At 42.0% G+C, this 13178-nt stretch overlaps 1 protein-coding gene across 17 annotated transcripts in view; it reads right to left on the bottom strand.

Annotated features, from left to right (window-relative positions):
- neo1a (neogenin 1a) overlaps window positions 1-13178 on the bottom strand; it is a 162195-nt gene that overhangs the window by 11614 nt on the left and 137403 nt on the right. For 15 of the 17 annotated variants that reach the window (XM_029460985.1, XM_029461003.1, XM_029460952.1 and 12 more), the window contains exons 10-17: window positions 12761-12909; window positions 11042-11180; window positions 10478-10527; window positions 7892-8036; window positions 6054-6164; window positions 5706-5900; window positions 4634-4729; window positions 686-918 (exon numbers count right to left, since the gene is read on the bottom strand). In XM_029460985.1, the coding sequence (XP_029316845.1) occupies window positions 686-918; window positions 4634-4729; window positions 5706-5900; window positions 6054-6164; window positions 7892-8036; window positions 10478-10527; window positions 11042-11180; window positions 12761-12909 (1118 nt within the window). The remainder of the gene's footprint in view (window positions 1-685; window positions 919-4633; window positions 4730-5705; window positions 5901-6053; window positions 6165-7891; window positions 8037-10477; window positions 10528-11041; window positions 11181-12760; window positions 12910-13178) is intronic. The other 2 variants (XM_029461053.1, XM_029460967.1) reach the window with 1 other exon arrangement.

Consider the following 13178-nt stretch of genomic DNA (forward strand, 5'->3'; position numbering starts at 1 on the left):
CATAAACCACACACCATTTAAAGTTGAATTAAACCACTATATCTACCTCTGAGTTGTAGTCAGAAACCCTTTGACAGGATTGCAGAGCAAAGATCATTTTATTGGTCATTCATCCTCACGAAGACTAATGCTGCAACACTAAATTCTGAGGAAGAATCTCTCAGTTAATAACAGTGACTACTTCTCTTCATAGTGCCTCCAAAGCTGGATGAAAATAGATTATTGCTCGGTTACAAACATCGGCATTATGCTGCCACTGTGCTTTGGAGCTGAAGTGGGAATACTTTATTATATATCATCGTATGACATTGCTTCTTATTTTCAGCACATCAATACATCTCTCTGGTAAGTGTAGGCGTGAAGGGAACCACTAAGTCCCACAGCACCAAAATACACAGAAATGGTACCGTATTAAATGAAGGCGCATCACTAGAGTTTGATCAGACTGAGATGATTCGAGTTGTACTTTAGTGAATTACACCAAATCGTAAACAAGTTACTTGAGCGGTAAAGTGCTGAGCTAAACCAGAAAGAAATGAGAGGAAGTTAAAAAACTTAACCTGAGCTTCTTTTCTTGAAGAAAACACTCCTGTTCATTAAATGAACTGTAAGAATTTCAGGACACTTTTGAATCCAATAATATAAAGAAATCTACACACATAAAACCAGAACAAGAAACTCTTACCTTCACTTTAGTGTTGGCAGGGATGTTGGTCTTCCAGCGAACTGTGTAGAAGCGGTTATCTGTGATCTTTTGGTTCTTGGGCAGCGAGTTGTCAGCCCAGGTCACCTTGATGGTGTCGTGGCTCAACACGGAGGACTGAACACCCACGGGCGGCATCATGGGAGAGGGGTCTGGTACTGGGGTGTATGGAGCATGGAAGAGTTCGTACAGGTCAACATCGGGGTCTATGGGGTCTGCATGTTAGGCAGGAAACCCGCATGCACACAAATTAAAATGACCAAAAATAAAACAGATGTGGATGAGACAGTGGAGTCAAAACAGGATGCAGGGAGGAACAAACAGGAGAGCACAAGGTTCATGAGTTAAAATGAAGAAGCGGGAGGGAGGGAGAACAAAGTTAAGTGCAACAAGGATGGGATTGGGAAGGGTGAAGAGAAAGAGAGAGAAGATTCTATTAGAAAAACAGACACAGACTTCTACAATAAGACACATCTACTGACTTATAGAAGACTTATACTATATAGAAGCTACTGTACAGTATGTGTTCTATCAATAGCGCTAGAGAGAGGAAGAGACAGGAAGAGATCTATTCATAAGAAAAGATTACAGTAAATGGAAAACTAGGCTGAAATCAGATCCCCACAATCCTACAGCCAACTTTTCAAACTCGCACATTAAGTGTCTCTTTCCAGAGAGAGGCCATACTGAGACGTGTTTACATCGTGGATAAACAGAAGGACACCGCATGCACTGGAACATTTTCCTCTTTGCAGAGTAACGTCTTAAAGGCTGCATTATGTCCTTAAAAACTGTAGTAAGAATCCAGAGGCTTTAAGTTACGAAGCCTGCAGGCAGAGCAGAGGGTCGCAGTCAGGAGGTGGCTGTGGGTGGGCGTGTGTGTGCTTCTGTTCTGAGCCTGGCTAATTCTGGCACAGCTACATCGATATTTATTAATGTGCAGTTTCCCAGTTTAATAAAACAATAAATACATTAATAACACAGGCTTTCCTTTTAAATAAGATAATATAAGATAGTTTTACAGTTTACATTAAGAGACAGACAGTATAGTATTATAATCAGTTGACGTGTATTGATTCTAGTTGTATCAAAACGCTGGTAAATGTCAATACTTTCTTAGTATGTGTCATTTTATACTCCGATATCAATATTCTGTGTATCGTGATATATGGTGATTATGGAAATTTAATTGGGAAACTGTCAATAGATAAAATAACCAGATGAAAATGTTAGTTGTTGGCTAATACAGTAATAAAGATACCTGAAAAATCAACATACTTAAATCACATTAATGCAAAAACAATAACAACAAACAACAATAATAATACCATCCTGCTTGCTGATTCGACATGACCTGAAATGCTAAAACAATCATAGACAGTACAGGGAACACTACCTCAGTAGAAATAAGTATAACAATCTCTGATCATCATATCCGTCTATTCAGCAAAAGCTAAATTTAGTGGTCTTGCCGCGTACAAAGCCCGATCAAGCACTTGAATATGACAAACAGTATTTAGTATGTATGTTACACAACATACTAAATACCTGTAAACCTGTTGTTTAATCATCTGTGTACGTCAGAGTGACAGTGTGTCTACAGTATGTGCTCGCACGGAGAACACTTGAGTGTGTTTGTGTGTAAGGTGCCTGCCCATTACACCCCATAAAACCCAGCGTGTATGTGTGCATGTGTGTGTGTGAGAGGGAAAGAGGGGCTCAAACAAGCAGCTTCTGGTCAGCATACTGAAGGATAAACGCTTCAAGATGGCCTCCCGGCCGTTGGCTCCTCGGCTCTGTCCTTGGTTTAGTTGTGATGGAAGAAAAAGCTTTGGTCAGTCACCCACGATGACACTCCTCCTTGACCACTTGTTGGTCCTCTTCCTCTCCGCCTCGCTCCATTTGACACCTCTTTGCACATAACTGCCCTCATTATATTCCCCAGACTGAGTCAGAGTGTGTGTGCATGATGAAGATCCGAGCATTCATGTGGTTGTGGAGAGGCACTGAGGTTTTTGGAGTGGCATGCAAGCTGGATTTCTTTGGCCAGCTTGGAAGAGTACAGTTTCCAGTGGAAAGCAGAGAGTAAGGTGCAGGAAAGAGGCCGGCTGGCGCTCTTACATTGCAATGAGTGCAATCCCTCATTTCCTGCTCTTCAGTTACGTCATCGTGTTAATATAACATATTCAACCTAGCACTCTCTCAACCTAAGTTCACCAAGTTTTTCCTCAGTTTTTTTTTTTTCAAAAGTAAAAGTGCTATGTAGGTCAGCTCGTCTTTTTAATGCAGACTTGAACAAACTGGCAGGAAGGGAACGCGCCCCAGAGGATTCAGCAGCAGACGATGGTTGTGGGCTTTGGTTCTGCTTTGAGAAGGAACGTTTGGATCTGACGAAGGGTTGCCAAGAACACCACAGGGGGTCTGCGTGTGTGTGAGAGGAAGAGAGGGCTTCATGGAGAGAAGTGTACAGTATGACAGTGTGTGGGTGTGCGCGCGCACTTAAGACTGCCACCCCCCCCCCTCGAAGCAATTTGACGTGATTCATGTCATCCGGCATCCCACCCTTCCCAAGCTCGGTGGTGCAAGAGTGTCGCGGCAGAGACAAACTGGAGTGATCAAGGCTGCACGGGGAGGTGGGAGGCAGGATGGGAGAGGAGGCAGGTGCAGCCCACATTCTGGGGACACCCCGGGGAGCATGGGCTGGTTGTCTTCTGACACTGTCACATAAACTGTGTGAACTCGACTAACATGCAGTCTCACGGGCTATGTTTTCACACTTTAAGATCATTTGTCAAGCACGCCGGCTACAGACTTAACTACTAATTGTGATCAGGGTTGTGATCTGAGGCTTACAGAGTTATAGATTGTCGGGCTGGTAGCCAAACTGGATTCCCCAAATTATTTGGCTAATGCAACAAAGCCGTTTCATTATAATGCACGCAGATCACATTAAATTCAATTACCTTATTTCAGTGGATATTCATTTTCTATGCAAACGTATAACATCAACAAAATGTTTTGAGTTTGCGTTTGAAGTATATCTCATCTGATATTTGGTTATGAAGGAATTGTTACCAACATATCAATTGAGCAGGACGTTTTCCAATTGAAAAATAACCTCTGGTAGACAAACTGTAATGGTGACTTCTAAATCTGGCAGCTGATCGTACAGATATTTCTTGTTACGTATTGACAGATATATACACACACATGGCCATGCCACTGTGTCCGTTGGCTTTCCTTCACTATTCTGCAGCTGCCAAAAGTATAGGATTAGATATTCACAAAACAACCATACTGTATGCAGTTGGTTATTTATATGAACTAAAGCAATTTGGCTTATTTTGTTAATCGGCTGACAGTTGTCCATTGTATTGATCCATGCATGTTGATGTGTTGCCTCTACACCTTGCCTGTGAGTTTTGAAGTTGTGTGTATGGACTGGGTAAAGCTGCAAATGAATTGCACTTGTTGGGATGAATGAAGTCTGAACCAGGGTATGTTCTCCAAAAGTATTTCTGTCCATACTTCATGGGTGGATATCGGCTACATCTATATATGGGAATCTCATTCCATGACCACAGGGGACAACTGGCAATCTAAAACATTTTAGGGTTTTAAACATGTGATTTAAAAAAAGACTCAAGTGAGCTGGGAGCCATTAGGAGCGAGTTAATTAGAGCAGAGACAACCTGATGACCCGTTTTCTCTTTGGTCATTTGGAATCGAGACAAATTCTGCCTGATAATGATCTCAGATTAAAGAGAGCGAAGATAAATGTAAGACTTCAGCGATACAGTGCGAGTATATCCTATAATACTGTATGTTGCTACAGGTGTGTATGAGCAAAAGAGAACACAGTTAATAGGATTTAAATTTGCAGCGTATCACAATGCAAGAGATTTATGTGGAGATGTGTGTAGTTCATACCTGACTGTGGTCTGGTGATGGCGCTCTCATACACCGGGATCCCCTCGCCCACGTTATTGAAAGCCTTCAGAGTGATCACATAGTGGGAGCTGGGGTCTGAGAGAGGGACAGAGAGAGGTTAAAACAGAGCGTGGCGAGAGAGACGGGAAGAGCGAGATAAATTAGATGTTCAGCCATCTAATCAAGCCAAACCTCTCGAGACTCTCCACTCATAATTGCAATATTGGCCAGAATGAGTATTTGAATAAAATAATTCCTCACACTATGATTGTAATGAAGGCTTCAATTATGCATTTATAGATATTTTGGAACAATTCCTCCTCCAAATCTCTCCATTTCCTAAGATTATCATTTAACTGGGACCCCTCATGAAGCTTGGATTATTGTAGTATCATTGCATATTCTTGAGTATGACCTACATGATGGACACAGTAGTACCGAGATCTATAATTCTATAAAAAAGTGTGTCATTATTTTCAACAGAGTGAAATCGCTGCTAATTACTGCAATAGGAACGATCACAACAGGGATTTGTTAATAGATGGTTTACTCCAACTTAATCAACAGCAGGACGCAGCAGAATATTTTACTGAGGTAGACCTTTTATTTTATGTTTCATTCTCTTTTGATTACAGCAAGTATTAAAATCAAGAGAACAAGTTTCTTTTGTTTAAACATTTTTGACCTTTAATTATCGTGTCCCCATTGTGGTGGAGAATTAATTCTGTAAATGCTCCCTATGAAGCACAGATGAATTGCTTCATATTCTTTGTGTGTGCGTGTTTGTTCATTTGTTATTAAAAAAGAAAAAAAACAGTCATTTATATTGTTAAGTAGGGCAATCACTGTAATGTTTTAAATGCTGATATTTTAGGCGAGGGGCGCATTCATCCCCACGCTCTCATCAGTATCCAAAAAGGCGCTATTTGACAAATCAGCTGAGATTGTTCAACGTAATTATGTTGGTGACAAACATCCGAGCGATCAAATCAAAATCAGAATGCAAGCATAATTGCAAGCGTTTTGATAAACATGTACCAATACAGAATGAACAACAGATGTTTGCTCTTACCAAGGTTCTCGATGGTGTAGTAACGCTGCTTGTAGTCCACTTTGATAGTCTGAGAATGGGGACTGCCGATGCCATAGCCGATGGTGTAACCGCGCACCACAATGTCCTGGTTCTCTGGCGGCGTCCAGCTCACCACGATGCTGTTGACCAGCGGCCGGACATGGAGAGAGCTGGGCTGGTCTGGTACACGTGATTCTGGGGAAGGAAATGCAGGAAAATCTTCAAAAAAGTTCTTAAATTCCAGGGAGACACTCGGGTAACTAATGCTGAGAAAGACTGAACAGTAAAAAAGGACTGGAGTCAAAACCCAGTGTAGTCTGTGTGACTTGAGTAAAGCAGGCGTTTTACCGTCCAGGTCGCTCTCAAACGTCTCGGTTGTGGTCCACTCGGTGGCCGGTCCCGTGCCGTTTACAGTCATGGCCGACACCCGGAAGGAGTACTCTGTCCCACGCTCCAGACCTGGACAGGCAACATAAACCGGTCAGATTCACAACATTGGGTATTTAGAGCGAGCTGTGGCAGAACTGAATGTCAAGCAGCAACAAAAAACTTTGAATAAAACTTCTCTCTCTGATTTCTTTTCATAGTTTACTGGTGCTCTACACTCGGCTGGTCATTTGGGGTTTTGAGTTCCAGACACAATAAATATTTTTGAAAGAAGCAAATATTTTAAACAGATGCCCGATACCTCTCTGCACAATTTAAGGAGAAAATGTATAAGCTTGCCTGGGGAGGGATACTTCCTCTTCCACTCAATATAATTGGAAGTGATTGAGATTTATTTTTTTACCTTTGATTAATATGTTTTGGTGGATAAAGATTAATTTGCTTTATAAGAAGTGTTAGAAGGAAAAAGTAGCAGCCAGCACAAATGGGGCTAAAATAGCAGGAAAAATAAACTTCTAGAGTCTTGATTTTTGTAAATATTTTAAAGCTATGTCTCAGTCAGAAAGAGCCGTTTCACCGCTGGGTGCCGGATTTAGTATTCACAAAAGAGGGAACGCCTGCTGACAAATGATGTGTTGCTGTATTAATTTGCTGTAAAAGTTTTCATCATCGTCATACTGTCCCATTTGCACGCTACATGCTAATGCTGTAGTCTTTTCTCTCTGTACGCACTATCCCGGGCCGCCCTTGGGGGTGGCTTCTGAAGACTGCCTAACTATCCGTGCCTCCAAGGCTACAACATCTTCTTCTAAATGCTTTTGAACCAACAAACACCCCTCTGTTTCAACCCCCAGAATGTTCTCAAAAATCAACTTTTAAGTGTATATTCTCTTTGATGCAGCACACAGCGTGACGTCGGGCCACTTGAAAGTTGCTGAGACAACATCTAATATTAATCACCATTGCTGTGCGTCTCTGGTGATATTTTGGTGGTAGCAGCGAGTAACGTTAGGGTACAGTAAGACGTGCAACTCAAAGTATTCAGATGAAATGCAGAGAAATAAACAGACTCCAAACAACAACTCAGACATGTCTTCAGTCTCAAGATCAAGATTTTAAATATTGGAGCATTTCAGACTCAATTGACGGATACATACAGCGGAGATGAAATGATAGCACAAAGGTTTTGAAGTAAGACCTGTAAAGAGCATCAAGGGGGAACATTCGGATTTGTCCCGAAAATAAAACAACTTTTCATTCTGGATTATGTTCAACAGTCGTATGTGTATATGTATATATACATACGAGTCTGTCTGTGGAGTTGAGTAGACAAGTTGTGTTTCGAGTCCAGGGCACAAATCACTCACAGTGCTATCACTACTTCGATGGCCCTGTTTACACTCCGCATCAAACACACTCTCAGTGATCCAAGTGGACAGCTCTGAACACAAGTGTGAACACAGATAAACCCAAATCTGAAGAGCAAAAGTGAAACGTGTTGAAACGAGATGCATTTAAAATACATTTTAATGCCAGGTGTGAACTGCTGTCTATCTCTGCACAAACATGTTAAGTGCTTGGTCTGAGCGGGGTCTAACTAGCTCCTCTCCACCTGCACTTGCAGTGACAAATGCACCACACTCAAACCCACTTGCAAAGCTGGTAGATCTAACCGAGTGTAAAAAAGCTAAATACAACTCTGTCACAAAACGAGTGAACATCTGCGACTGATGATACAGCAGGTAGAGCTTTATTTCCGACATCAGCTATTATGGTTGAGCTAAGTCAGTGCCCATTACCGTCGATGAGCTTGTACAGTTGGGTGCCTCCGGTGGTCTCGGCTGCTTCGCTTCTCCGGGATCCTTTCCGGTATCGGATCTTGTAGCCGGTGATCTCCCCATTCTGGCCGCTAAGGGGCGGGGGCTGCCACCGAAGCATGATGCTCTGAGGGAGGAAAAATCGATGGAGGATGAAACAAAAACCTGCGTTTAGCACATGTGGGACCATCTGGTTTTGGGGTCGCAGCTGTAAAGGTAACTTAGCAGGTGTCATCACACCTTCCCACACACTTTGGTGTAGTCGCTGGTGTTAACAGAACTCTGCAGGTTTACTGTTCTGTTTGGCCAGAACAGAACCACTGACAGTGGTGCAAAACAAACACTCCTCAGAGCTCGGGTGACGCAGTGCAGATTGATGCATTAGGAAGAACTAAACACATGAATAATAGAGGGAGGTGTCCTGATGAGTGAGGTGTGCACGTGCGCATGTCGTCAGGTTAACCCTGCAGAGGCTTTGAGGCAGAGAGATGAATGCAGGACTTTTGCAGGCGGGCCCACGCTGCACAGTTGTGGGATTCATGAATCTGAGTTTTTGAGTGTGTATTTAAAGAGATAGGCGGGGGGTAGCTCAGCGTGGGAGAAGAGTTAATTAACGCTTCCCCACTGTCACACTGATGCACAAAAGCCTGAATATATGTAGAGGGCACACACGCGTGTTCCTTCCCAGCCAAGTCAAGGGAATTGCGCAAATTAAATTTGTGTTAAATGTGTTCAATTATTCCATTTTTCATATTACACTAACGGTCCCCAGTCATTATTTCCCCCTTCGTCTTCCTAGTAATGAAAACATGTTTAATTGACATTTGGAAAATGACAGGGAAAAGGTGCCAAAAAGGAAAGAAAGTGCAAAATAAGATCAGAAAAACATGATTCCCAGGTTGCCTCGCAGGTAAAAGATGTGCGGTTCTGCTTGACAAGGCCCAAAGAGGAGACTGAATATGAAATGCATGTTAATTAGTAATTTCACTCAGTTCCATTTGGCTGGGCGTATCTAACGGCTAATTGCATAAATGCTTTGTACCTATATACTCTTACCATAATTATTGACTTAATGACTGCTTACATTCAGAATTAAAACACTGTGACAACAAAGAAAGAAGAAGATAACACATTTCAATAATGCTTGGGAATAAATGAGGCCAGATGTTTGTTTCTCAGCTTTGAATGGGTTTGTCTGGGTGAAATCGTGGAGGGACAGCTGGATGTACACTATCCATTCAAAAAACAATCTCTGTCTTTTCCACAGAGCGGCTCCTCTGCGTGTTACTCTTATCATTAGCATGAGAGTGTTTTCTCCCCACAAATCTCAGCTGAGTATCCATCAGCATGGGTGGCCAGTTCTCACTCAAGCTGGGAGCGTGTGATAGGATTGTCTACCAGTTTTGTCTTCTAGTTTGCTTTGACGGTTCTCGCTCACTCGGGCTCTGCATCGACCAGCAAAGGGCTAAAAGCGCTGGCTGCTGCTTTTGTAGTCAATGCATGCACCTCGAGTATTTACGTATCTTCTTCGCTTTGCTGCTTTCTGTTTGCACTTGCTGTCTCACATGTCATGAGTGAGATTTTTTCATTTTATTTAATCCATCACTCGGGTGGAAATATACAATAAACAGGCCTACAGCTCTCTGTCCGAAGATCAAATGGTTAAAGAGACCGAGGTCAGTTTCCTGTTTGAATCAGGAGCTTGCTGTGGAGCCTGCAGCCACCTCAGCAGGCTTATCTAATCAGCAGATTCACGGGAAAACTATAGTATGTTTATCTTTAAGAAATCTGATGTAACAATTATACTTAAAAAGAGAGCGAGACACAAGGAGTTGTCCGCCTGGGCTGTGAGAAATTTGATACAGTTATCCTCTGAGAAATCCCATCTAGATAAGAGAACTCTCACTTTAAAACACCTGCATGTATTGTGAATGTATTCTATTTATCCTGAAAACACACAAACCAACAGGGGGAAATGTCTGTCACCAGGGTAGCATTGCTCATTCTCAAGCATTGATTTGTCCATTCATAGGTCCAAAGACGCCTGGATATCTATGGTAACTGGGCTAATTTGGTTGAAAAGTGAACATTTCGTCTTCACTCCCTAAGTATTATTTTTAGTTTGCCTACATCTCCCGGGCTAATATTGTTCTTAATCCATTTAGATTTGAGCTGTAGGCTTCTTTGCCAGATACTGGACTGATGGAGAGTGATACAGAGGATAAAACCTTCTGACAGGCGAGTCTCCTGCCGACGAGACGATCGATGAGGGTTCACACACCCTCTTAACCAGCTGGGGCAACAGGCCTGTGACGCAGCTAATCACACAGAGGAACAACGGTGTTCTGGCCTTCAGGCTATGTACTGTATTTGTTCAACTGTTTGAGTGTGCAAGTGAGTGTTTTTGGATTTGTTGAAGCGGCTGCATCCACTGCGGACCAAAGCTCAGTCAAGCTGCAGGCAGTTTAGGTGCATTTGTATGTTGGCATCTGAGGGAGTGTGTGCAACAACCGCGAAAGCTTTTAAGTCCTCAATAAGACAACAGAAAAATCTTACATTGTGTCTTACCTTTGAGTTCTGAACCTCCAGGGTGAGGTTTTGAGGAGGAGCACTTGGTACTGTGAAACAAAAGAAAACAGATCATTTGTTGTGTTCAGTCCACAGCGAAGAAATCTACTATAGAGCTGACAGCTGATTCTTAATTAGGTGGTTGACAGAAAGAGATAAATAAGTTGATTTTCTTTCCCTTATGTGACTGTAAAGTAAATAATTTAGGTTTTAGAGTGTTGGTGTAAAATAATGCAATATGATATCATCACCTCTGCAGTGGGAAATTGTGATTTTTCACATTTCTGACATTTTACAGACCAAAAGATGAAACAACTCATAGAGAAAAATTATTTCCAGGTTAGTAGCTAATAAAAGCAATTGTTAATCACAGCTCTAATCTGCTGCGAAGCAACAGCTAGACTGTAAATATGAGTCAGATCTACATTTACAGCATACTGCAGATTAATCTCATTTACATCTGTCCACAACATTTTACACACGTACAGTGATGTTAAAATTAATTAGGGAATATCATAAACTAAAATTAGTCTTTGTAGAATTTCTCTCCGTTAACAAACTGACCATCAGACAACGTTCGAACAATGATGTCGTCAGTGGAGACGCCTGGACCGTGCTTGTTGTTGGCCACCACACGGAAACTGTACTCCGTGTTCTTCTTCAACCCGGTCAGGGTGTAGGACTGACTGTCTACGCCAACGTCCTGAAAGAGAGGAAGAGGAGAGGGAAGAGGAGAAGGTTTATTTTAAATACAGAAATAATATAATAAATACATATATATACAACAATATGTATCTTCATATGTGACTGTGCTAACTCACAATCCAATATCTAAAATCCCCAGATGAAAACAGAAAACATTATGTACAATTCAAATGCTGCAAAACAAGACAAATCTTTTGAGTATTTCACGAATGCAACAATTTTAGCATTCATGTTTTATACCGGCCCAAACATGCTGCAGATGAGATCAGTTCCATAAGATTTACAACCCAAGCATTATCTCAAATATGGCAAAGCAACAACACGTGATGACTGTGTTCATCATCACACTAATATTTCTGTTTGTAATTCTGTGTAAAAGAATTACATCTTCCACGGAGAAACAAATTATGCCGTCTGTGATCACACATTTTTGCTTTACAAATTGGGCACGCTGGCACGCGCCCAATTACTTCCAGCCGATTTGCATTCGGCTCTCTGCTTGTGTCATTTTGAGTCAAAAACAGAGACTTCTTAGAAATCTCATCTTGCTTCCAGAGCGGTCCAATCACGACCTCTGAACTCGGGGCAAATGATCGCCTGTGACCACAACACCCTTGAAGATGCATCATATGTTGTCCCTGACTTCCCCCTGTCCTTTAATATTTCATGTCCTTTCAGCACTGCATCTTTCTAACTTCATCTCTGCTCCGTCCATTTCCTCCACCTCCATCTTTTCATCCCTCTCTTCATCTCTTGCCTTTTTCACCTCATCTCTGGCTCTCTTCTCCGGAGAGCTGAGGCATCATTACTCGTGTGCGCTGGCTGACGTTTCATCCATTATCATATTAAAGGCTTTTTAATGCCTCACTGGCTTGCACACCGCTACTGCTGGGGCTGACTCAATATCTAACCAGCTAAATTCCACTCTTGTGACTGATTTAGAGCTGCAGAGAACAACTTGGTGAATCATATCTGCTTTCTTTTTGCACAATACGCTTTTTTTGTGAGATGCATAATCAAGAGTGTGGCCAAAAAGCATTACAAAGAGTCTTTAAGCAAATGATTAGGAACGCCTTACCTCATCACAATTTACATTAGACTATGCAGTCATATTCTTTTTATCTAATGAACCTGGCAAAAGCAAGCGTCAGCTACATAAAGTACTTCTCCTCTTACAAGGTCTTGCAAGTGTGAGTAGTGAGACAATGATAGAAGCATTTTTCTGTACAACTTTTAATAATATGTCATAAATAAAATGAAGGCAAAACACACAAGGAAACATTGTAATGCAGGAAATATTACATGTTTGATGGCTGAGTCTGAAAACATATCCAGATTTTACTCGCTTTATATAATTTCTGGATATTGTATTTTTTTACTTTCATCCAGCTTAATGTCTTTTTTCATCAAGCTTTGGATGATCTGGTTTCTAAATATGTTGTTCTGTGTGAAGCACTTTGTAACTTCACACAAACAATTGCCCCTTCAGGAGCAACCAGAACCTGTGCACGTTTTAGATCCCAGAAAGCCTTTCTGCTCTCATGAATCACGGCTGAGTGAGTGAAGAGCACATCCTACCTGTTCGTTGTCAAAGCTTTTGTCTGTGTAGAACAACTTGTAGGTGAGCATCTCTCCGTTGCCAGTGAGGGGTTTGTCCCAGCTCAGAGAGACGGAGGTTGGCGCGTTGGACACCGCCTGCAGGTTCGGAGCAGGACCGGGCACTTGAACTGAAGCAGGAGAAGCAGGAATTAGAAAACCATAAAACATTTTGTTTCATCTTGAGCCCTCTCCATTTTTGATGCAGTTTATTACATCTGGAAGACAGGAAGTCTATTTAGCGATGTCCATTTTCTGCTGCCAAAAAACACATTCTTGGCTATTTCAAAGCCACATTTCCCCGTGTTAGCAAGAGCGGAGACCACAAGACGGCTCAGTCGGATGCAGCTCTGTGGAAACCAATCTGTCCCCTCTGGACTGGGCTGACAGCCATGTTGAT

Source organism: Cottoperca gobio, chromosome 3, assembly GCF_900634415.1.
Source record: "Cottoperca gobio chromosome 3, fCotGob3.1, whole genome shotgun sequence".
NCBI lineage: Eukaryota > Metazoa > Chordata > Actinopteri > Perciformes > Bovichtidae > Cottoperca > Cottoperca gobio.